The 27,530-nt window shown below is 37.4% G+C and overlaps 1 protein-coding gene across 3 annotated transcripts in view; it reads right to left on the bottom strand.

The window, feature by feature from the left end:
* Positions 1–3,307: 3,307 nt before the first annotated feature.
* LOC103031622 (metabotropic glutamate receptor 7) overlaps positions 3,308–27,530 on the bottom strand; it is a 285,237-nt gene continuing 261,014 nt past the window's right edge. The window contains exons 9-11 of one of the 3 annotated variants that reach the window (XM_022682219.2): positions 23,253–23,499; positions 18,545–18,566; positions 3,308–8,424 (exon numbers count right to left, since the gene is read on the bottom strand). In XM_022682219.2, coding sequence (XP_022537940.2) covers positions 18,562–18,566; positions 23,253–23,499 — 252 coding nt within the window. In that variant the 3' untranslated portion in view covers positions 3,308–8,424; positions 18,545–18,561. Of the gene's footprint in view, positions 8,425–18,544; positions 18,570–23,252; positions 23,500–27,530 lie in introns of all 3 variants that reach the window. The other 2 variants (XM_015606383.3, XM_022682217.2) reach the window with 2 other exon arrangements.

Genomic DNA, 27,530 nt, shown 5'->3' on the forward strand with positions numbered 1-27,530 from the left:
AAGGAGCTCTACAAAAAATCTGAATTTTACTGACATAATTCCTTATTTTTTTGTATAATATTATCCTTGTTATTCTGTACCTTGCACACATGGCAATAGATTTAAAAATAAAAAAGTTTTATATCTGCTTTAACTTTTTAAACCCTGCATTTATTATTTTGTTAATAATAACCATAGTATGTAGAGCAGAAATGTCAATGAATTATTTATTAGCTGCTTGATTTCAGAAATTCTATGTAAATAAATTTTCAGTGCATAGTAAATACGCTAAAGCAGTGCCACCTGAGGGCCCGAAGATCACCAGCATTCAATAATTTATCTTCTGATAAAATTATGGGCTGTAGCTGGTCAGATATATAGGGCCTGATGTTAGTACAATGCACGGCGTAGCTTGATTCATGGCCTTTCAGTGTGTCTTTGCTATCATAACGATGGGAAAAGTACACCTTGTACTTTTTATTTTAAAACGCTCAAAAGGCATTAACTAATTATCTTTATTAATAATGGGTGTGTTTTGGACGTGAGATTGGAACGTGAAATAAACCATTTATAAATCATTTGCCTTTCATTTCCCTTTAAGAGCCGGGTGAGCTATGACTTTGGCACGTTCGTATCTTCTACTTGGTAAAAATTGGACGCTGGGATGATAGCAATGGCCATTAACTCAGATATTTCTTTCTTTTTTGTCTTTTTTAGTGACAGCAGACCCAGACAGCTGTCAAATACTGTATCTGCAGTAGGAACGTTTGTAGATAAACCGTCTTCTTCACTCCTCCCTCTTCAGTACAGAAGCAGAGACGACTGGCTTTGGTGCAGATCTTTCTCTTTTCTGAGAATACTCATTCGCTCAGATCTGAGGAGCTCACAGCAAAGCCCCGGTGGAAGGTTCAGTCTGCCGGCGTCGACTCGTTACCGGCTTCTCCCATCCGACTGCTCAGCCCACTGCTGTGCTCGTGACAGAACTCAGCGGATGGGAAACCTAACATGACTCCAGCTTCCAGAACTACAGCGCTGTAGCTGCAGCTCGGGAAATCTCGCCTCTGAATCTCCAAACAGAGAAACTGTGCAGCGCTCTCACTGTACCTGTGCTGCCGAACACATGCAGAGATACTGCTGTGCAACGGTCTGTGGGTGGGGAAGACGGGTCCAGATCCAGTGAATAGATTTTACATAAAAAAAATCTTTGATGAACAGCACACCTCAGTTCTCCCACAGCGTTCAGAGATCCAGAAATTTTAACAGTTTATCCAACAAACATCCTTCAGACTGGGAGATACGGGGCATAATTTACCCCGATAAATCACTTTTTACACCGTTATCCAGCAGCTCAAAGTAGCTCCACACCTCCTTACTAGAATCCGGGGAGCCCTGACACTTAAATAAATCACTTTTTATATCCTATAATAATGCTAGCTTCAGCTCTGAGCGCCGCCATCACTGTACTGATAATAACATAGACATAAACCCATCACCTTCCATCTCCTCATTTTACCATCAACCCCCCATCCTCTAACCATCACAAATATTCTTCCCATAACACCCCTCCACCCCTGAGAGTAACAATCCCCATCACATAGACCCCCACCCCTCTCCACCCATCAAAGTTGTATTAGCAACACTTCCATAGCTGCCCTATTTTAACAAAAGATCTTGTAAATTAGATATCAAGTTTTTTCATGTTAAGATATTAAGATAGCACTTTTTCCTTGCTGAATAAAGTTCCAAGCAAGAAATGTGCAGAAAGCACTGAATCCAGTTAGAATTTAAAATATTATAGGGGGGTTTCAACGTTGTAGTCTTTTTAGTCATTTTTTTCTTATTCATTTCTAATAATAATGTTTTGCAAATAAATGCTTTAAATGACAATATTTTTATTTGTAATTTGGTAGAAATGTTGTCTGTAGTTTATAGAATAAAACTACAATGTTCAGTTTATTTAAACATAAAACTATAAGTAGTGAATCACTTTGAAATGGTCTCTTAATTTTTTCTAAGGCTGTATATTTTGCCATTTCAGAACGATCTAGAAAAGCTTTTGTAGACAGACAGCAGCAGAACAAAGCTCTGGATGATGTGAAAGCCTCCACATTTGTTGATTTACAAGCACCAGAAACAAGTTTGCCACCAAGTCCAAGGACGAGCCGGGCGCCCTGAGTACGCCGGCGCAGAGATCCTGATAATGCTCAATAAATATACAGCGATCAACAGCAAGCCCTCATGAATATTCCCTCCCTCGCTTGACATTTCATCTCTGTGATTAAAGATGAGTGGAGGCGAGGTAATCGGCCCATTTTCATCACGGCGACGGCATTCGGCACAAAGGGAAAGCGTGCGCCGGCTCACCTGCACCTGCATGCGCCGCCGAGCCTCTCGCTTCCAGGCAGGACGGAGTTAATGTCATTGTGCCGCTGCCAGACGGACCCGAGATGAAATGTCAAATACTTACTTAGCATGCAGTTGAAAGAGATCAATGCGACTTTCATAGCTTCTCCTGCACACCCTGCGCCGAGCGCTGGAGTAAATGGAAAGGCCACACCGGGAGCCTACAGTGGCCCAACGCCAGGTTAATAACTTGCTTCCCGTAGACGGAACAAATTGGGTTTTATTGACACCTGCTATTTCTTTTCTGATAGAGGGAAAGACCTCATCAAATCAGAGAAAGAGTTATTTGTGACCAGCTTTGATTTTTCATCTAAGTCTTATTTGTTCTTCCTCTTCTTGATCTTGTTCGTGATTGGCTCTTCTAATAACCTGAAATAGAACCTGAAGAAATACGAAGAGTTTTTGAATTTGACTTATTTGGCTTGACTTGACTGTTTCTACTCCTGTTATGCCTGGAAATTAATACGACCATATCGAATGATGCAACCACAAATGCTCACATACAGCTCTGGAAAAAATGAAGAGATCACTTCAGTTTCTGAATCAGTTTCTCTGATTTGGTTATTTATAGGTTTATGTTTGAGTAAAATGAACATTGTTGTTTTATTCTAGAAACTACAGACAACATTTCTCCCAAATTCCAAATACAATTACTGTCATTTAGGGCATTTATGAAAAATGCAGAAAATGAGAAATGGCTGGAATAACTAAAAAAAGATGCAGAGCTTTCAGACCTCAAATAATGCAAAGAAAACAACAAGTTCATATTCATAAAATTGTAAAAGTTCAGAAATCAATATTTGGTGGAACAACCAAATAATAATAATCACAGTTTAATCATGTCCTCCTCCACCAGTCTTACACACTGCTTTTGGATAACTTTATAACTGGATAACTGCTTTACTCCTGGTGCAAAAATGTATTCAAGCAGTTCAGTTTGGTGGTTTGATGGCTTGTGATCATCCATCTTCCTCTTGATTATATTCCAGTCAACCTCTTGGTTGATCGGCAAGTGAGAATAAAAGGAAGCAGTTTAGCGAAGGTCTTTTATGAACCGTGCAATTTAGTATTTATTCACCCCAGAAACCTCAGAGACACTCTGTCCCCTCACACTCTGCCTCGCCGGCCTCGACCGAGAGACGCTTCTGTCAGCCTGTGATGAGCAGAAGACCCAGCATGCACTGCTTTCTGCTGAATCTGCATGCTGTCAGTCAGGGCGCAGTGGCTGTGTGTGCTAATACCCCGCCAATCAATGGCAGCTTTGATGGCGTTGTATGTTTTTTTGTCACGCAGGACAGAAATGTTGGCGATGTTTGAAGAAAAGGATGCATTTCCCATTCTTTACACTCTTTTCAGACTATATTTCTTGTTGGTATTCAAGTAACCAGATAGATAAGTAACCAATAATATACTACATAAAATATAAGGAAATAAGTGTAAAAAAAAGTAGTGGTGTCAATCATTTAAAAACATTTAATCAGATTAATGATTAACGGCAATTAATCAAACTTGTTCTTCTTAAGGCAGTTATAGTATTTATAGTGGGAATTTAAATATAAATATAAGATTGGATGTAAAAAATGTAAAATGCATGATAAATTAAATAGAGGAACTCTTTTTTAACTCTAACTCAGGAAGTGTTTGGTATTGCACACATGTTCACAATGAGGGGGATGACCATTTAAATGTCTAGGGGGAAATATTTTATGTTTATAAAGACTGTAATTAAATAAAAGTCAATCTAAATGTAAAAACATGTTTTTGTTTATTTATTACACTGCCTCAACCTTTTATGAATTGGGGCTGTAATGTACAGTAGTAATATTATATTTGAGTAAACAGGTACTTGTAGCCTTTTTAACCTAAACCAATTAACTTGTTAGTTGAAATTGAAACTTAATTGAGTGGTAAAGTAGTGTAAAGTACAGGGTTTGGACAATGAAACTGAAACACCTGGTTTTAGACCACTTAATAATTGATTGTGGTGACGGACAGTTCTGGAGGAAACAGGAGAGTTGAGGTGCACATTGAATTCTGCGTGATTTGATCAGCCGTGGTTTTATGTTTTTTGGATACAATCCGGGTTAGCACCCGAACATCCCTTTCAGACAGCTTCCTCTTACAGCGTCCACAGTTAATCCTGTTGGATGTGGTTGGTCCTTCTTGGTGGTATGCTGACATTACCCTGGATACCGTGGCTCTTGATGCTGCATCACAAAGACTTGCTGTCTTGGTCACAGATGCTCCAGCAAGACGTGCACCAACAATTTGTCCTCTTTTGAACTCTGGTATGTCACCCATAATGTTGTGTGCATTGTAATATTTAGAGCAGAACTGTGCTCTTACCCTGCTAATTGAACCTTCACACTCTGCTCTTACTGGTACAATGTGCAATTAATGAAGAGTCAGTTTCAGTTTCATTGTCCAACCCCTGTAGTTTGTCTTGTCACTTGTAACTTGGTATCTTCTGTTAATGGCCTTTAATTATCATTTACTTGTAGATGTTCATTCACTTCACTGAGCAAAGAGAGAAAAAGAAGGAATAAAACATGAATAAATAAATACATTAACTTTAAGCATGAATAAAGCATTTATCTTCAGCATGGCATCATGCAAACACTGCACGACTCTATAGCGTGAAAAAGAAAACGACCTATATGTAGCATGGAATTCTATAGCCCGGGGAATTGCTAACGGCTACGCTGTTATGTATAATTATAAGCAAACTCTCTTGGCTGGTAAACAAGGGAATAAAAATAGAGAACAAATATGACTCTTAAGTATTTCTGTACATATAAACAGAGAATATAAACCGAGAATGTCGTCTGGAAGTGAAAAAAAACAACTTCTGTAGCTTCATGAGAAACACTGGGAAATAATTGCATTATTAAATTGTAGCCTAAAGGAAAGATTCCATATGTTTTTAAGGCTAAAATCTGATACACATAAAGAAAAACCTCAATTTGTGGTGTCATTTGTGTGCAATTAAAGCCAGGAAACGATACGTACATTATACCAAAGAAATGCATCCCACTTTTGCTAATGCTAATGCTAAAGCTAATGCTAAAGCTTTAGACGTTAGCCAGGCTAAATTGCAGCCTCCAAACTAAGAGGGTTAGTTTTAAAGGAGACATATTATTAAAACTTAATTTTATAGATGTTTTAAGATGTTTCTACTTGGGTTTAAAATAAAAATCCATTCAAATGTTGGTGTCAGTATGGTGTCAGGAATCATCATATGCTTAGTGTGATGTCACAAGAAGGACATCTGCATAGAGCCACCTTGGCTCCACCCCTCACCTACCTGTCAACCCCCACCAGAGCCCCACCCCCCTACTAGATCTTTAGTTAAAGATCTAACATTTCCGTCATTTTGGTTGAAAACCTCAACAATACACAATACACAGCAAGATTCTCCAGTAGACTTCTTCTGAGTGAGGGATCTTTATCTACTGTCTGTGGCTGTGTGGAGTTTTTTTTTTATTCTACCACAGTTAAGCATGAACTAGATAGATAGTTTGAGATAGAGTGTTTTACTTTTTGGCATAAGCTAACACTAATGTTTGCCAAACACTCAGCATAAACATGGGGTGTGGTCAGCAACAGCTTATTTGCATAAAAAAAGGAGACATAGCCCTTAAACGGCTCACTCTGAAAGAGACTGAAAGTGATAAATATAGAGCTGGTGACGTCTTTTGTAAGATCTCTAATTGTAAATTGTGAAACTGATGTTTACTCAACGTAATTTACTGTTTTGTAACGTAAATCTATTAAGCTTTTCTTGATTTTTTTTTTTTTGTATATTAAATGCAATATAATACATAAAATAATGTAAGATGTTAGTGCAGTAATAAAAAAAATTCTATCTGCTAGCAAATTGAGTGAATTAAAAATTAATATCAATATAAGAAACAGAAATTGCTCTCTCTTTTTTGGGAATTAAAAAATAAAAATAACCAAATGGTTTTATTTCATGTTGATACATTCTTGGACAACACCACAGTATAGTTGCATGAGTGGCCAAACTTAAATGTCTCCCACAATATTGGCACATAAGCAGCAAGGGCAACATGAATATACTTAGTACAAACAGTATAAAACATACATGCTTTTTATTTCGGTTTTAAATCTCTTTTTTTTTTGCATTTTTTTGAAATATATATTCATATTCATTTCTTTATTTTTTTTTCTTTTCCCACAATTTCTCCATTGGTTTGCAGGGCAGTTAAAAATTTCCCAAACAAATTAAAGCCATATTCTGCCTTGAGTGTGTGGAGGTTTGTGGCGGAGTGGAGGAAGAAAGGAATGAGGGATGTACGGAAAAGATTGGAAACGAAAATTTAAATTAAAAATAATGTTTTTTCTTTTTTTTCCCTTTCTATCTTTCTTTTTGAGAACAGGCCAAAATGAAAGCCTTCTGGTGGCGACGTAGTTTACTTCAAGTTTACTTCAAGTTAACATCAAACATACCAGGCATGCATTGACAACTGCTACGTGAACACCTTATTATTTTTGTTTTTGCTTTTTTTTTTTAGTATTTTTTTAAATAATCAGCAACACCGTTAAGTTAAGTCAAGTCAAGTCAAGTCTGTGGAATTTCGTTATCATACCATACATATATATCAATATATCTCCAATGCAACGCAACGTGTATCGCCAACACCGTAACGTAACTTCTCCTGAAAGTCACTGAGAAAAAACACAGTCGATGGTCTACGAAACCCTCATAAAGTAATATTTCTTTTTTTATTTTTTAATCACTTTATGAATTGATTTTACTGGCAGAGGTTTTACTGGATGTGAGGCTAAAGCCTTGTATATGGAACCCATTTTTAAACTGGGAGCTCTGGGGAACCCCGACCCAAAAAATGAAGAGGATGGTTAACAGGGTTTGACATCTCAAAGAGAAGAATATGGCTTTAATATAATGTGCATCCAAGAGGCAAGAATTAAGAACGAATAAGAGAAATCCCAAACGAAAAAAAACAAAACAAAAACAATTCTCAGAAACAAAAAATCAAAAAATCAAAAATTTCGAAAAAATCGTCCAACAGCAAAGGTAACAGGAATGCTAAAGAACCACACAAACTTGCACAGGGAAGTCTGGAAAACTTGCAGTTTGGAAGTACATGTAAAGACAATAGGTAGCCCCTCCCCTCTGGGCCGTCATCCTTTTAGTTTTAGTTCTAGTTTTTAGTTTTTAGTTTTCAGTTTTTAGTCTTTGTTTCGCTCTGTGCCATTTTGCCCTTAGAGAAAGAAACAGAGAGAGAGAGAGAGAGAGAGAGACACCCTGAAAAAAACGATTTTTCACGACTTTTTTGAAGATTATCAGAGCAAAAAACAACCAAAAACGCCTTCAGAAAGGTCTTTCAGGTCTTTTTTTTTCAGGTTTTTGTCTTTTTGTCTTTGTAGGGCCAGAACGAATCAGGAGGAGCTGAGATTTGTGCCTGTGCTGACTGCTGTGCTGTGCTGTGCTGTGTCGTCCCGTCCGTTATGTGCTTCCTCTTTTGACGAAGAAAAAAAAAATAGACAGTAAATAAAACAGTATTTTTTATTTTTAAAAGTTTGGAAAGACATTTTTGGAACATCTCGAATCCGATTTGTGCCGTTGATGTTAAATCATCCCATTCAGTGCGTTGTGCAAAAACGGAAGAAAAACAAATAATAAAAAAAAAAGATAAATTTTTGAAATTTTTGGAATTTTTGGATCCGGAATCTTCAGGAATTTCGCTCCGTCTCGCTCAAATCCAAGGACGTATAGAAATATCAGCTGATATCCTTGAGTGCAGTAGTAGGATGTACAGTACGACCAACGACCCAATCGCAACCAATCACGGTCCGGGACCTTGGATGTGAGTGGGCAGTACACCAAAGGGAAATAAAAACCTTCTTTCCTTCTTTTTCTTCCTCCCGTTTCTCCTTTTGCCGAAAAAAAAATGGCAAAAGACCAAGCATCCCTCGCTGATTGCTTCCCTCCTTTGACGGAGGTCCGTTAGATCACAAGGTCGTTGTAGCTCACATACTTCTTCTTCGCTGCCGGACCTGAGAAAAGAGGGAGAGAGATGAAAGATAAACTTTTCATTTGCCGTTTCCGACCTTCCAAAATTGAATATCTGAGGCTTTCTGTAAGAAGACGTGATCAATGAGCAATTTACTGGAGGTGGTAACAAGCCGAGGCGGGAGAGAATTCGGGTACACTTTCTATGAATGTCATCTCTATTAGTCTCTATAACCATATTCATAACATATTATAATGCATTCATAAGGCATTATAAACATGGCTATAAATATTTATAAAAATGCATAACCCACTAAAGCCATGTTTGTTAAGCATTATGACTTGTGATCATAATACATTATAAGCTATGCTTATGACATACATGTTAAAATAGTATATAGCTATCGTTAAAAATCAAGTCCCACAATGAAAGTCTGTCACTTTACTTAGAGCGCACAAAGACCTGTTATAATACATTATAATTGACTAAATAGTATAATATTATATTCAAGACAAGTATGATTCATGAGTGAATTAAAAATATATATATTTATAGGATTACTGTGGGTTTGTTTATAAATTGAAAGATTTTAATGCTTAAAGTCTACAAGCTGGGACTGAGTTGCTTGGTATTGATGTATAACATGTTATAAACACAGCTAATAATGCATAATAATCACAGTTCCTGATGCATAATAAACATTGCTATAATGACTTATACATTTTTATAAATATGTATAGCCATGTTTATAATACCTTATGAATGCATTATAATGTGTTATAAATATGTTTATAGAGATGTCATTCATAGAAAGTGTTACCGAGGATTCATTCATTTCCATTTTATTTTATTATTTTTGTATTCATCTAAAAAATTTACAGCAACACTATCAATGAAGGTCATCTCAATAAGACTCTGTAAACATACTGTACCCATAACAGATTATAATGCATTCATTGGGAATTATAAACATGATTATACACATTTGTAAAAAACATATAACCGGTCATACATCATACAAAAAAAAAAAAAACCCAAAAAAGTCCTGGCTTATGACTAAAAAAAAGCTTGTAAACTTATTAACACACACTGTATAATATACAAAATATAAAATATATATATTTTAACCACTCATGAATTATTATTGTATTTACAATAGTATTAGTTATAGTCCCTTATAATGTATTATAACAGGTCTCTGTGCACTTTGTGCAAGTTAAGTGGCAGACTTTCACTGTGGGATTAGATTATTTATGATAGATAGACTTATTATAACCCATTCATAAGTCATTATAAACATGGCGAAAAATGTTTATAAAAAGGTGTAATCCATTAATATCATGTGTATTATGCATTATGAGTTGTGGAATTGGGTTAATAACACATTATAAGCTGTGCTTATAATACTGTAGGTATGTTATATAATAATGTAACATCTTGTATGAATGTTATCTCTATAAGACACTATAAACGTACTTATAACATATTATAACACATTGATAAGGCATTATAAACATGGCTGTATATGTATATATGAAAATGTATAAGCCACCATAGCCATCATAGTCATAATGCACAATTAACATGGCTATAATGGATTGTGCATTTTTACGAATATTTATTTTATAGCCATGCTTATAATGCTTTATGAATGCACTAATGCATTATATAATATGTTATGAGTGTAGTTATACAGATCTAATAGAGATGACATTCATAGAAAGTGTTATAAAGTGTTATAAAATTATAAAATGACTCATAACCCAGAGATAAGCAATTAGATAAGCAATTAGAAAGAACTCTGATTACAAATGAAATTGGATCAAATGGATTATCCCAGCACTTCATTACAGTTCAGAAGCCTAAATAAAAAAGTCTAAAAGGTCTTGATTGCTGCCGTAACGTCCTGACCTTTCCAGCGAGGAGTTAATGTGTTTCCTCTCGGTCTCTCCGTAACTAATAGAGTTAATCCTGGTTTTATCATGTTTGTTTTTCCGCAGACACATTCTCCGAACTCTTTTGCAAGTCAAAGTACTTCCAAATCTTTCAAATTAAAGGTCAAGAAGCAGAGAGATCATAGTGACCTTTAAGTTGCAGTTACTCATCACATATTTGAAGTAAATGTCACTTCTCCAAAAAACACGTCTACAGAGAGATGTGCCCCTTGATAGCGACCGGATTTAATTAGGCATTGTCAATATTAACCATATTAAACCGTATGATTCATTCGTCACTGATTCAGAGTTTGGAGAAGGTAGAGGCAACCTAACCTTTAGAGTTAGAGGTTCAGTTAGAGCAGCGCAGATGGAAAAGAATACATGTTATATATATTTATTTTTATATATAAATAAAAACTTATTATCTGCAGCCATAAGCAATGCAATTCCGATGTAAGATAAAAGTTACAATAAATAGAACAATAAATGATTCAAAGATTAAGGGTCCTATCGTACATCCTGCATAAGGCATGTCCTGATGCTCTTTGCTACCTCACACCCCATCAACTTTCTATTTTCACAACTTTTTAGACCTATTTTAGCGATTTATAGGCAAAGATTCACCCAGTCATTAGCTTTCCCACCTGTGTCTTATTTGTAACCCCGCCCTTTGTTATCTTCCCCATGTGTTCCTTGTTTATTTGTAGGTTTTTCTTTCGTGCTTTTTGATCTGCTCTTTGCTATCTTACACCCTACATTCTACATTTTAACACATGTCAGTGTTACGCCTTTCTTTTCTTGGATCTTTCTGTTCCTGTCATTTGTTCTTGCTTGTTTTTTCCTAGTTTTTCCCGATTTCCCTTGTTATTGTGTTCCTAGCCATGTGCTCTGCAGCACATGGCTCTGTTTTGTTTCTCTCTTGTCTCCGCCCAGTCATTCCTTTTACCACCTGTGTCTTATTTTCTTATTTGTAACCCCACCCCCTTATTATCCTCCCCATGTGTTCCTTGTTTATGTTTTATGTTTTTCTTTGTTCTCTTTGTTTGTGCTTTTTGACCCACTTTTTTGCTATTTTCACCCCGTCTACATTCTATTTTCACGCCTTGTGTCTGCACTGTTAAACTAGCATCAGAAGGAATAAAGGAATAAGGGATAATATAAGGGATAAGGAATAACAGGAATACATCTAAATTGATGGATGTGGTGGTCTGGAAGTGAGGTGTGTATGGAGGTGACTTTCGGTTATACAGTATTTATTGAGCAACACATACAGAAGCTGTGTGTGACACAACATATCCAGACATTGCTACATGTTGTTAAGTTGTAGAGGTTCCTAATGGTGTTCTGCCATACTCCTTTGGATACACAGCCCAAATAATCTCACACATTTCTTGCAGAATTTGCGATAGTACTTAAATTATGCTAAATTAGGTCTGTACTTAAGTTATGTTATTTTGGAATCGCTCATTTGTACTTAATTACTACTTGTTTATTTTTTATTATATAAATGTGCATTAAATTCATACTGAGTGTGTCAGTCATATTTTATTTTTTGTCACTTTTTAATACAATTTAAAGTATGTAGTATGTATAGTTTAATTATTACGTGGGCGCAAGGCTTGAAAATAGGCTGTTGACGTGGTTTAAGATAGCAATGAACATTGTAACATGCCTTGAGCAACTCCACAAAGACAAAAGCAGGATTCGTCACTGAAGACGAGCCATTTTTCACAAGTTTCATTGCATTTTGATGATTTGCACGATTTCTTCTTTCTTATGCAATTATTGTAGATTGACGACTGACTACTAAGCAAAACGCTGGTCGTGTTTTTTTGTTTCTAAGAACAAGGCACCCTTGAGTGGTACTTAAACACCCACATTTTAACAGCGTAGTTGAGGCGAGTGTGTTGTAAAATGTGGCACCGGGAAAGACACTGACCCCTGCTTAAAATCTCATTTGGAGCCTGACACACCACAGTGGCAATCCGGCGTTCCTGCCCCTAATGAATCTTCAGGATGGGGGGGAAAGCCATTATCTGGCGCCTGACCTCAGGCAGGACATCCGTAAAGCAAGCGCCGCTATAAATTCCTTAATGCCTCTCATCTCTTCCCTCCAATCCACACGGGATCAGACTGAGGCTGAGCCAAACTACTGCTGGCCGTGGATGGAGGAGAACAATTACAGTGGAGAATGGAGATGGATCTGAAGCTCTGCTTTACAGAACAGGTTCTCTAACAAGAGCATTCGCCCTTTTAGCCTTTTATGACCGAGCGCTCCATAGAAAACATAGCACACTGATCAGCTGCATTGCCTTTTAAAAGATTAGCAAAATGTGATCTAAAAAAACAGAGCTGAAGATAATCTACAGGCCCTATTTTCTGTAGGCGATCTATAGGCGAAACGTCGACCCAGTAGCCCATGCTGTGTTTGTCGTATTTCTTCTTTTCTTGGTTCTTTCCATTCCCGCCGTTTTTTTTTTTGTTTGTTTCTGTAGCCACGTTCTCCGCAGCACATAGCCCTGTTTTGTTTCTCTCTTGTCTCTGCCCAAGCCCCGCCCTTTTATTAGTTTTAGTACCTGTGTCTCAATTGTAACCCCACCCCCTTGTTATCTTCGCCAGGTGTTCCTTGTATATGTTTAGGTTTTTCTTTGTTCTCTTTCATGCTTAGTTTGTTTGTTCCTCTTGAGTTACTGGTTTATTATCTTTACTTTGCTTGTTTCTTTCTTTCTTTCCAATTATTTCGCCAATTTAGACAGATATACTCAGCTGTATATCCCTATCACTAGTGATTCCACAACACAAGGAGGGTCGTACATGAGTACGAGCCTCTAGAGGTGTGACAAGATGTCGTCAAGCTTAAACCTGTCTCGCGGGGGAAAAAAACAGTATAGATGAGCTCCGCGGTACAGTTGAAGAGCTCCGTGCGACATTAGGTGAGCTTCGCGAGACAGTATGAGCTCCGCGGTACAGTTAAAGAGCTCCGCGTGACAGTAGATGAGCTCCGTGGTCTAGTTAAAAAGCTCCGCGCGACAGTAGGTGAGCTCCGCGGTACAGTTAAAGAGCTCCACGGTACAGTTAAAGAGATTTGCGCGACAGTAGGTGAGCTCCATGGTACAGTTAAAAAGCTCCACGGTACAGTTAAAGAGATTTGCGCGACAGTAGGTGAGCTTCGCGAGACAGTATGAGCTCCGCGGTACAGTTAAAAAGCTCTGCACGACAGTAGGTGAGCTCCGCGGTACAGTTAAAGAGCTCCGCGCGACAGTAGATGAGCTTCGCGAGACAGTATGAGCTCCGCGGTACAGTTAAAGAGATTTGCGCGACAGTAGATGAGCTTCGCGAGACAGTATGAGCTCCGTGGTACAGTTAAAGAGCTCTGCGCGACAGTAGGTGAGCTCCATGGTACAGTTAAAAAGCTCCACGGTACAGTTAAAGAGATTTGCGCGACAGTAGGTGAGCTTCGCGAGACAGTATGAGCTCCGCGGTACAGTTAAAAAGCTCTGCACGACAGTAGGTGAGCTCCGCGGTACAGTTAAAGAGCTCCGCGCGACAGTAGGTGAGCTCCGCGGTACAGTTAAAGAGCTCCGCGCGACAGTAGGTGAGCTTCGCGAGACAGTATGAGCTCCGCGGTACAGTTAAAGAGCTCCACGCGACAGTAGGTGAGCTCCGCGGTTCAGTTAAAAAGCTCCGCGCGACAGTGTTCTTACTGTCCCAAAGATTCACAGCCCTAGTAAATATGCATACGTACATAACTATGCATCGTTACATTACAAGAGATTTAGGAGAAAAAAAACAAACCATAGGCTTAATATGACTGGATTTGGTTTGCAGTTATTGTTTTATTTTTATTCTTATTCTTATTTCTATTTCTTATAGAATCAATGTGTGAGAGAAACCAGTCTGTTTAGTTTGCGTTATATGATTTTGTCAAATGAAACTCCATTTTTCATTTTTGACGTTTTCTTAAAAACTTTATTTTTAAAATCTCGTCTCATCTCGTTCTCGTGAACCCAGTATCATGTCTCGTCTCTTGATATTAGTGTCTCGTCACACTGCTACACACCTCCTCCAACACATGTGAAGTCAGACTCCTCCTCTTTTTGAAATGCTGCTGATGCTTTAGCATTGCCGAGTAGCATCACAGCGCTAACGCTCGGAGGAGATTCGGTTCTGATACATTAGAACAACATGCTAATATAATGAGTGTAAAAGTATTCCTTTGCCATGCTCAAAGATAGCAATTAATATCTGATAGATGACTGTTGTTTAGGTTCATTTCAGTCAGTGAGTGCCAAGATAGCAATGGAAAACTAGCTGAATATCAATCTGTAAAAGTTCCTGTAATAAAGACCAAAGTAAGATCTAGTATTGGATGCAATTGCACCTCTAGATGTTTCACTATAAGACAGAATAATCAGAGTAATGACGCTCCGCTCTGCAGTCACTTCTGCTTCATATCATCACGCCTTGTTCCCCAGAGTCCTGGAGCATTCCAGGGTTTAGGAGAATCACGTACGGACATCTATAAATATTATTCTGAGGTTGAAGGCCGAGAATGAGCGAGGGACACGGAGAAAAAGAGAAAAAGAGAGAGAGATAGACAGATAGACAGATAGAGAGAGAGAGAGTTCATAGGGAGACACCTTGCACAGATGGTTCACGGCTCTGCTGGGATCTACAGTGGAGTCTGTTGGAGTGTGTTGGGAATTGAGCGATGGGACGCAATGCCTTCCATGCTTGAGTGTGTTCCCACTCACACATGACCACTCCGTCCACACACACACACACACACACTCCTCACACACTTCACACTTCTGTTCTGTTTTGTCGCTTTTGCACAGAATTGCACAATTGCAAGATCAAAGGAGCTCTTGTGCTGTTTAACACAAGGTTTTCTGATGGTGAATAATAGAAAAGTGTGCAAGAACAGGCTGTTTCAAAGCAATACATCGTTACATTTTTTTATGTTACACTCATCATCAAAGAAATAATAGCAAAAATAATTTAGAATGGATGCAATGGGGGGCTCTGAATGGTCCAGCGGGCTAACCGCTGCCACTATGATCGGGAGATTGCTGGTTCGAATCCTGGTCATGTAGATTACCATCAGCTACTGGAGCCCTGAGAAAGCACAGTTGGCCTTGCTCTCTCTCTGGGTGGGTACAGTAGAGTAGATGGTGCTCTTCTTTCCCCTCATCGCTCCTAGGGTGATGTGGATCAGCACAAGGTGAGCTGCATCTGTGAGCTGATGTATCAGAACCGAGTCGCTGCACTTCACATATATATATATGAAAGGAGGCATGCTTTAGTCTTCACCCTCCTTGTGTTGTGGAATCACTAGTGATAGGGAATATACTAGCCAAGCTAAATTGGAAGAAAATAGATAAAAAATTAAATTAACTGATTTGAATAAAAATAGTGCATCCAATAGCATCCCGCAGATTTTCTTTAATTTATTTTTTTTTTAAATCTGGCGCTTGGGAAGGTCTGGCAATGGGGCTGGACATAGCATAGCGTCTATGTCTTCAAGATAAGCTCTTTGAGAAGACAGCAGCAGTTTGTGGACTAGGATAGTCCTGTTGAAATACTGGTTACAAGATCTCATTAACATAATGTTGGTCTATAAAAGTGCCTGTAATGAAGGTTAATAGTGATCTGGCATCACAGGACAAATTGCACCTAAGCAGGACTCTTCACTGAAGATAACCTAACGGTTGATTCCTTCTAGATGCACCTCCTCCTTTTTGGACGATGAGTGATTTGTCCCATTCACCCAGCCCACCTCACTTTCACACAAGTGTGAGCAGAGACACACTCCAACCCCCGAGAGAATGCACTAATAGAAAAAAAAAAACTTCTCCTGTGTCCCACAGCTGGGATTCGGGCTCCAGTCCCAGCTGTGCCACGAGCCGTCTGTGGACAGGCGTCCCCCAGGACCTGGAGACGGACACCAGGGGGCTTCTTCCTGTTCTTCAGTGCACAACAGTGTGAGACGCATTAGAGTGAACCTGAAGCCCACCGTTCTTCACCACTATTCACTGATCTAATCTCTGTTTACTGCGTTTGTAGACTACAGCTAATTACCATAGACCACCGATATATTCACTAAGACCCCATTCACCAACAAATTCAAGATTTGTTAATAATAAAAAAAAAAAACGTAGAATTCACAGAATTCACAACTGTGTGGTCTAATAATGATGGATCACATTGTGAAGAATTCTATTGTATTTAACTATATTTCTCTGGATTTCACTGTATTTCATGATAATTCACTTTTTTTCACAATATTCCCCTGTATTTTATGATATCTCTGTTTCATAAACTTGTATAAATTTGTATTTCACTGTATTTCATGATATTTATCTGTATTTCACTATATTTTACTGCATTTCATGACATTTATCTGTATTTTATACTATTTCACTGTATTTCACAATATTTCACTGTATTTCACATTTCACTATATTTCACTGTATTTCACAATATTTCACTGTATTTCACATTTCACTATAATTCACTGTATTTCACAGTATTTCACTATATTTCACTATTTTTCACTGCATTTCACTATAATTCACTGTATTACACAGTATTTCACTATAATTCACTGTATTACACAGTATTTCGCTATATTTTACAGCATTTCATGACATTTATCTGTATTTTATACTATTTCACTGTATTTCACAATATTTCACTGTATTTCACATTTCACTATATTTCACTGTATTTCACAATATTTCACTGTATTTCACATTTCACTATATTTCACTGTATTTCACTATAATTCACTGTATTTCACAGTATTTCACTATAATTCACTGTATTACACAGTATTTCGCTATAATTCACTGTATTACACAGTATTTCGCTATATTTTACAGCATTTCATGACATTTATCTGTATTTTATACTATTTCACTGTATTTCACAATATTTCACTGTATTTCACATTTCACTATATTTCACTGTATTTCACTATAATTCACTGTATTTCACTATATTTCACTATAATTCACTGTATTTCACTATAATTCACTGTATTTCACAATATTTCACTATATTTCACTGTATTTCACTATAATTCACTGTATTTCACAATATTTCACTATAATTCACTGTATTACACAGTATTTGGCTATATTTTACAGCATTTCATGACATTTATCTGTATTTTATACTATTTCACTGTATTTCACTATATTTCACCGTATTTCACTGTATTTCACTATAATTCACTGTATTTCACGATATTTCACTATATTTCACCGTATTTCACAGTATTTCACTATATTTCACAATATTTCACTATATTTCACTATATTTCACTGTATTTCATAAAATTCCTCTGTACTTTATTGTACTTTATTGTATTTAACCAATTGTACTCTATTTTTATGGTTTCATGGTTAGAAAATATAATAGTATAATAGCATTTCACAACTATTATTAATAATATTAACAGAATAATTATAAAGAGAATTTTAAATCTAACGGGTGACAAGGTAATACCCATGCACAGGGTATCTGCTGTGGGATTTAAAATGCTGAAAAATATATATTATATGACTATAGCACCTTTATTTTTATAAGCATATATATATATATTTATATATATATATATATATATATATATATATATATATATATATATATATATATATATATATTTTAAATATACACTTTTATATCAGACTTCTAAACTACTAGCAGGCTGTCTTACCAGCAGTGTTGAAGCAGGTTTAGTCTAAAAATGCTAAACTTTATCTTGGCAGGCTTGGGGCATGTTAGCATGACGCTAACTGTTTTTCCACTAAAGCTTTTTAAGGTTATCATCTCATGCTATTGAGTTTAATCATATTTTTTAAGTTGATGAAAAAATGGAATTTAAGGGTTTCATACCGTGAGCTTTTGCTTATTACTTGTATTGGTGAAAAATTAATTATATATAAAAATATTTCCTAAGAACAGTTTGTGCTTTTCTAGCACCGTTATTTTTATGGGCGTATGCTGAATATGTGATGAGCTTATAATTTTTATTCCTCTTTACTGCTGGGAGACGCTGCGAGATTGTCAGCGGGTCTTGGGGTGAACGTTTCTGAAGGAATGATGAATGACTGGGAAAGACCTATTAGCATTTCCTACACGTCCTTTCCTCCAGCCTTTAAAATGGAGCAAGGTCATAACGGGGGGGGAAAAAAGAAGAGAAGATTAATTTGGTCTTACCTGATAAATTATGAGAATTAGCCTGCTGGAAAAAAAACAGTATTTGGTGAGCTGTTTCTCAGAGGCCACAGGAAGCAGAAAAAGAGATTTTAATTGGTCTAAATAGCCATGCCATCTTGACATACGTTTTAATTTCAGCCCAGGCTCGTGAGGAGGCTTTATAACCTCAGGTGTGTGTGTGATAAACAGAAACAGAAGGGCGATCAAATCAGTCAGAGAGAGATTTTCTTGACACAGCTATAGGCTATCGAGAAAATGCTATAGCTAGCCCATTCGCTAAGTCCAAAAATCTCCAAAAATACTCATGCCTGAGGTGCCTTTACTTTAAAAAAGCATCAGGATAAAGAAATACCTCCCTCAGATACATTCAGATCTCAGACGATTTAGAATAAAACTAGCGGAAACCATAGTTAACATAGCTAGCATGGCATAGTTAGCATAGCATTGCATTCCTGTCATGCTAACTAGTGCTTATTACATTTTTAATTACTATTGTTAAGAATGCTCCAAAATTTGGGTCTGAATATTGAACCTTATTTTAGTTTTAAAATGATTGAATAAATTACATAGCCAAAATACTTTTCGTTTTTTTTTTTTTATGAATTACAATGATATCATTTGCTAATAATCATTGAATACTATTAAATACTATTGAATGCAACTGTGCAATTTTGCGTCATACATTTAGCTGACTAACTACCTTAGCAATGCAATTTAAGTAAAACATTTACCTCAGGAGTGTTTTTTTTTTTTTTTGTTCTAATTCTAAATGACAAAACCAGTATAACGTGTAATACATTTATCTCAGTATTTCTACTTAAGTCACATAATAAACTAACAAATTCTAAGGCTAAGTTAACTTAATTAATGTTCTGTAAAATTATTTGGTATTTTCACTTGTTTGATCTTCAAAAGAGCTTTTTTTTTTTCTCTCGCAATTTTCGGTTGCCAAATATTTGTCGTTTGCTAAATATTTCAGTTGCCAAAAATCTTTGGTTGCCAAATATTTTTCGTTTGCTAAATATTTTCGGTTGCCAAATATTCAAAGCTTTCCTAAATATTATTTAATAAGTTAATGTAAAGTAAGTGTGAAAATGAACTTAAACCTGCCGTTTCTTGATCACTCCCTGCTGGCTCAAATAAATAAAAAACTATTTGAAATGAATTAGTCATTGTTCTGTAAAATGTAAAAAAATTGGTATATTAACTAGTTTGGCCAGTTTTGTTTTTTTTTTCCACAATTTTCGTTGCCATATTTCCAGTTGCCAAATATTCAGAGCATCCCTAATTATTATTTAATAAGTTAATGTGAAGTGAAGTGTGAAAATTAATATTGGTATATTGGTATAAATGGTATATTTACTAGTTCACTAGGCCACACATCAAAAGAGCTTTTTTTCCTGCCATTTTCGGTTGCCAAATATTTTTCATTTGCTAAATATTTTCGGTTGCGAAACATTTTTTCATTTGCTAAAAGTTTTCGGTTGCCAAATATTTTGTGATTGCCAAATATTTTCGGTTGCCAAATATTTTGTGATTGCCAAATATTTTCGGTTGCCAAATATTCAGAGCATCCCTAATTATTATAATAGAGTGTTTCTGGGGGGAATATTCCTTTTTGCAGGGTCACACTGTGGTCACTCTCAAACCAGCAAACCAGCCCATCATTTCCGTTAATGGTTTTTAGATGTGGTCATTCCCTGTGGGTGAATCATTCCCGTGTGAGTGGAGCTCATGCCGGAGCTCATGCTGGAGCAAGCCGAAGGCCAAAGCAGCAGGACATCAGCCCAAACAGACGTTCTGCAACGAGACAGTCGAGCACCGCCAGCCGACTTCAAACAACAGGATGGTCAAGCTCAAAGTTCATGATAATCGCTTTAAGACACTGAAGACTCTTCATTACAAAGTGGAGATTGATCTGAAACTCCTCTCTCCAGAATCGGGGGCTCTGTTTTTAAACTTTAGATATATTTTTAAGACTAAACATTTCAATAGAATGTCTGTCTGTAGACAATTTACCTATTTTAAATGTTCGGTTAAAAGTACTTACGTTTGGAAGTTTTTTATTGCTGTTTTTGTTGGATGCGCTATGTTTTTTCTCAGGTAAGATTTGTGCTTTTTATTGCTATTTTAAATCTACATATGACTTTTTATTCTACTGTTTTCTTATTCTTTTGTTTTTGTTGTTCAAAATAGGATGTTTTTTGTAATTTTCTATAAAAGTCATGTATATTAGACTCTATAAATGTACTCATAACATGTTATAATGCATTTATAGATACTATAGATATCATCGCTGTGCAATGGAAAACAAGTATCGCCAAAACAGTCTAGGGACTAGATTATTAATGATAGATATAAATTATTTTAACACACATATATATATATGAATATATATATGAATGCATTATAATATGTTATGAATGTGGTTATAGAGTCTAATAAAGATGACATTCATAGAAAGTGTTACCCTTTGTTGATATTCTTGGTATTCACTTATAGCATCTTATAAACACATCTTATAATGTATTATAATCACAATTCATAATGCATAATAAACATGGTTATAATGTCTTATACATTTGAAACAATGTTTACAGACGTTTCTAATTACTAGTTATAAATGCATTATACTGTGTTATAAGTATGTTTATTAAGTGTAATAAACATGATATTTGTAGAAAGTGTACAAAGTATAGTTTGTTAGATAAAAATAATCTTATTACAAAACAAGAAAGGCTGTGAGGAATCACATAATATAAGCTGGCAGCGTATTTTACCTTAATGAGTATGTTTAGTAAATTAATAACTTAATAACTATGAATGTAAATTACTTTAATTCACTCAGCTATAAACTATAGCTTGACGAATAGCCCAAAAAAGGGGGCAAACACTTTTTTTTTTCCTTTACTCTCTTTATATATTTCACAAAAACTACAGTTCTTTGCTGAATGACAATACAGGCAGTCAGTAGGTGGAACTATAAAAAAAAAACTATTTTTGTAGATAAAAAGATAAAACAGATTACGCTAGCTGGCTAAAGCTACAGGCTAATGATATTTACCGATACGCTCCGCATCTGGCCCTGAATGAACGCGGTATTGAAATGTCTGTAAAAAAAAAAAAAATCCATGGAAATCAATTTGGACTCAATCTAATCAATTTGCCGTTAAGTGGGTTTGTTTGGAGCCCCTGCTGAGATAGCTTTTGGTCTTCTTGTTAAAAAGGCGCCTCCGCAGTTCAGCTTTTCACAAGCGGAGATTCAATTTACGCTCGGAGCTTCGGGGACGGCTGACATTCTTACGAGTCTGCCCTCCTGACATAACGTCCTTATCTGCACTGCTGATAAAGCCTGATACCTGCGAGAGAGCACCTGAAAGCAAAATCTTAAAACTGTAGCCGAAAGAAACGGAGCGTGAGGAGGCTGGAGTTTTATTCAATGACCCTTTGATTTCAAATAAAAGCTCTGTGCGGAGATCAGGGGGGTGGCGGAGGTTCAGGAGTCTCCTTAGAGTTTGAGCTTTATTTGACGCAACATAAAAATAAAAAAAAACAACATGCAACAATAATGTGAACACACACATTATTCAGACATTTATAAATATGAAGATGAGCACATCTGCTGATGCAACTTCAGTACTCCTTTTTTAACATGCTCACATTTTACACCAGCTACCACTCACTTCTGTTTTCTCGATTTGTTGGATGCACTATGTGTTTTTAGTATGTTGTGAGTTAGTATGAGCTCATTCAAGGTCTCACAGTTCAGGGGTGCGTTTCCAGATAACTACAAGACAAATGCTAAACTATTAATTACCCTGGCATATTATCTAGATATTCCATAGTAAACTACACAGAAATAAGAACCAGGCCAGAAAACAGGACTTTATTGCTGTATTTACGTTCCTTTTTATGTCCTAGACAGATCTGACCGATAAGCAGAGAAAATGTTCTCACATTCTTTGGTGCACTTTGGGTTTTCCCTGTGTGAAACCAATTCAATCCAATCTAATCCAATCCAATCCAATCCAATCCTGTCTAATCCAATCCAATTCAATCCAATCTAATCCACTCCAATCCAATGCAACCCCAAACCAAACCAACTCCAAACCAAACCAACTCCAAACCAAACCAACTCCAACCCAAACCAACCCAAACTAACCCAAACCAACCCAAATCAAATCAACATCCAAACCCAAACCAACCCAAATCAAATCAAATCAAATCAACATCCAAACCTAAACCAAACCAACCCTTACTTAAACTCAACCCATCCCTTACTCAACCCAACCTTTACTCAAACCCAACCCAACCCTTACTTAAACTCAACCCAACCCTTACTGAACCCAACTCAAACTCAACACTTCCTCAAACTCAACCCAAACCCAACCCTAACCGTGAAATAGATATTGTGTAGTCATAATGTTATGTTTAATCAGTGTCTATAATTGGATGTAAAGTGTACAGCATAAATATATTAATAATTATTATTATGTTTAAATAATTCCAAGCTGTTTTTGTACATCTCCAGCCATCTGGTCCGTCAGTGACTCAGGCTGGACCAGGCTGGAGTTCGCAGCTCTCCCTCAGTTAAAGTAATGAAGGTCTGAGGTTCTGATCAGCAGACGTGCGTCATCACAGATTAAACCGAGCTTAAAATAGATGGAGGTGCAGCAGTGCTGAGCGGGGGGCGGGGGGGGCTACTCACTGTTGGGGTCCACGTTTTCGCACAGTTCGGTCTTGGCCTCGCCGTTGGGCCGGTCGCCGGCCTTGTGCGAGAGGCGTGACGACATGGTGGCGGCCGTCACCACGGCCTTGAAGCTGCGCTTGCGTTTCTGGACGTTGAGCTCCGGGTGGAAGATGATGACGTAGACTTTGGGCATGTAGAGCATGCCCAACGCCACCGACGCACTCAGGTTCATGGAGATGGTCAGCGTGGTGGTCTGGATGTACAGCTGGGGGGAGACAAGAGAATAGAGTTTAGATATATTTCCGAGTTCATTTCAGAATTCACAGTTTACAGGTTCCTTCACCATTAAAAGTTTCTTAATTTTAAGGTTTTTGTTTTTGATCCATTATTAATGCGATTAGTTTTGATAGGTGCAAACCTACCCAACTATCATTATTCTGCAGGTGCAGAATAACCTGTTTTATTACAAATTATCCAGATATTTCATGGTAAACTGGACAAAAATAAGCACTAATATGTCCAAAAACAAGACGTTGTTCCTGTATTTACTATCTTGTTATGTCCTAGACAGATCTGACCAATAAGCAGCGAGAATGTTCTTACATTCTTTGAGGTAATGCCTTTTGTGCGCTTTGGATTTTTTTCTGTGAGAAACCAACCCAAACCAACACAAGTTACCCAACACTAAACCCCAACCCCAACCAACCACACCCAACCTCAATCCAACCCCAACCCCAAATACAGTTGCAAAGACCATCAAAACATTATGATGAAACTGGCTCTTATCAGGAATGATCCAGGAAAGGAAGAGCAAGAGTCACATCGGTTGTACAGGATTAGTTTATTAGAGTTACCAGCCTCGGAGAACACAACCCAATACCACCTCAACCCACACCACCCAAAACCACACCACCCAACCCAACCCCAACCCAACCAAACTCCAACCAAACCCAGACCCAACCAACCCCAACCCCAACCAAACCCCAACCCCAACCAAACCCCAACCCCAAACAAATCCCAGCTCCAACCCTACCCCAACCACAACCACCACCCTAACCCAACCCCAACCCCAACCTAACTCAACTGCCAACCCATCCCAACCCAACAACAAGCCCAAATCCAACCCAAACCGCCGACCCAACCCCAAACAAATCCCAGCTCCAACCTTACCCCAATCGCAACCACCAACCCAACCAAACCCTTTTGAAATATCCTCAAATGCAGTCACAAAGACCATCAAAAACATTATGATGAAACTAGCCCTCATCAAGACCAACCCAGGAAAGGAAGAGCAAGAGTTACCTCTGTTGCACGGGAAAAATTCATCAGAGTTACCAGCCTCAGAAAACACAACTCAACCCCACACCACCCCAACCCCACCCAACCCCATTCCCCACACCACGCCACCCAACACCAAGCCTAAACCCAGCCCATCCCCAACCCAACAAAACCACTTTAAAATTCTGTATCCTCAATGAAGTCACAAAGACCATCAAAAACGTTATGATGAAACTGGCTCTCATCAGGACCACCCCAAAAGAGGAAAAACGAGACTTTCCTCTGTTATACAGGATAAGTTAATCAGATTTACCAGCCTTAGAAACTAAAAGTTAACAGCTTAGCAGCTCCAGATAGTATTCTGGATAGTATTTTGGTTTGTTTAACACTTTTAAGTTTCTACATGATTCCTTATGTGTTTCCTTTGGTGCTAATGATGACAGCAGCACCTGTTTGGTTCAGTACATGTTCGGTTCAGTTCAGCAACAGGTTGAGGTCATGTAGTGTATGATATCTAGTCGTTTAGTGCGCGATAGAAAATGTTTTATTCACTATAAAAATATATATTTTTAATCTGCTTTAACATTATGTAGTGTATTTAAAGCTTTAGTTAAATGTTTAGATGCAAATATTCTGAAAAGTGTACAAACACCATGCTAATTATTTGATTTATTAAAATATATTACACATATAATATTCCATATTATCACAGTGAGAGCTTAAGTAAAGCCATTCCCTCTGGCTCTCAGCAGCAGTGCAGCGGCGCAGATGTAATGGAAAACCACACATAAATCTTTCATGAATTGGGCTTTTGGGCTTTTCTGATGAGAAGATCTTTACCACTCCTCCACTTCCTAGCTAATGTCATAGATGAAGCTACACATTAGTCGGCGACGGCCAAATGGAAGGCCTATCTCTTTTTCATGTCTTCTTTTTTCTCATGTCTTTTCTCCCTTTCTTGGGGTAGAGCTATCATTAGAGGATCGACTGCAGGTTAAACAAAGTGTGGAGAACTGAGATCCTGATAAGATTAGTATTATTTCTACTGGTTTCAAGTAAAAATTGTAAGTAAAAATTGAGAAAAATATTTTATATTCAACCAAAGAGCCAAATTTAAGGTGGCTGATATACTGTAATACTTTCTGATTGTAGAACACCTTCCAATTACGCTTCTAATCACTTAAATCCCTTCAAAATACCACTTTGTAGCATATACACCACTTTAGTTATTGAATCTGAAATTAAGAAATGTCAGAAATAACAAGAAAAAGATGCAGAGCTTTCAGACCTCAAATAATGCGAAGAAAACAAGTTCATATTCATATTCAAGTTTTAAGAGTTCAGAAATCAATATTGGGTGAAATAACCCTGGTTTTAATCATAGTTTTCATGCATCTTGTTTTTGCATCATGTTCTCCTCCACCAGTCTTACACACTGCTTTTGGATAACTTTATGCTGCTTTACTCCTGGTGCAAAAATTCAAAAAGCAGTTCAGTTTGGTTTGATGGTTTGTGATCATCCATCTTCCTCTTGATTATATTCCAGAGGCTTTCAATTTGGTAAAATCAAAGAAACTGGTCGTTTTTAGGTGATCTCCTATTTTTACATCTCCTATTTGAGATGTAAATTCTATGATATAACCCTTAAATCTGGAGCACAAGAACAGAAATGGGTGTTTGTTTCATTTCCAGCAAGTGAATTGAAAAATTGTGGGTATGGTGACTTGTAGAAGAAATTTAAAATTTGTTAACTGGCGAAATCTATCAATTAATTCAAGAACTAAGCCCTATACCCTTAGTGCACATTTGTGAAAAAGTGCATTTGGTGCCAAAGAAACCGGTCTGAAGGTCAGACCATAGTCCTGTTAGGAACAGAAAAAAGAATAAATATATGTAATTAACCGCCAATGAGCAATAGTATTTATCCCATAATATGCCGGCCCATTGGTGGAGACCCTTATCCATCCTGCACCCCAACACCAAGAGGGTGAATAATGCTGAATAACAGCAGATTCATCATAAAAAATCAGCTAAATCTAAATCACATGTACATAACCCAATCAAACAACATGTAAATCCCCAATCAATGACCCCAACATACAGATAAAGGCAACCGCAGAGCATGCTGGGAACTCCCAGCAGTCAGTCAGGAGATGTTCAGCTATTTCAGATTGTGAGTAACCAAACGTGCCCTACTTCAAAACAGAAAGAAAGAACGACAGAGCAAAAGAGAAAGAGAAAAAGAGAGAGAAAGAGAGAGATGAAAAGCATATACGAGCCACTTTATGTCACACAGCCCTGGCTCTGAACTAAAAGTAATGGACACTTAATGAGCTGCAGTGAAGATGCTCTTCAGAGGAGATAAAAGTGACGAGTCATGATCGCCGACGATAAAGCGACACTCCAGACCCAAAGGAAGTGGAGCTATCTGACTGCAATCCTGATGATTCCACTGTCTAATGAACACTTTAGACGCTCTTAGTTGCATATCAAGGGTCATCAAGAGTGTTTAAATGCACGCAATAACTGGATTATAATCAGATTTCTGCAGTTATCTTATTATTATACAGTACGTGAATTCGTAGTCGTGTGAACAGCATATTCTGATTTTCTACTCAGATTGACTGGATTAAGGGCTGGAAATTCGATTAGAAATCAGCATACATAGCTTATGTTGGTCAAGAGCTTTCTACAGAGCTACAGGGGTTGGATAATGAAACTGAAACACCTGGTTTTAGAGCACAATAATTTATTGTGGTGGAAACAGGAGAGTTGAGGTGCACATTGAATTATGCGTGATTTGATCAGCCGTGGTTTTATGGGTTTTTTTGGATAAAATCCGGGTTAGCACCCGAACATCCCTTTCAGACAGCTTCCTCTTACAGCGTCCACAGTTAATCCTGTTGGATGTGGTCGGTCCTTCTTGGTGGTATGCTGACATTACCCTGGATACCGTGGCTCTTGATGCTGCATCACAAAGACTTGCTGTCTTGGTCACAGATGCTCCAGCAAGACGTG

This window comes from Astyanax mexicanus, chromosome 24 (assembly GCF_023375975.1).
Source record: "Astyanax mexicanus isolate ESR-SI-001 chromosome 24, AstMex3_surface, whole genome shotgun sequence".
NCBI classification, from domain to species: domain Eukaryota; kingdom Metazoa; phylum Chordata; class Actinopteri; order Characiformes; family Acestrorhamphidae; genus Astyanax; species Astyanax mexicanus.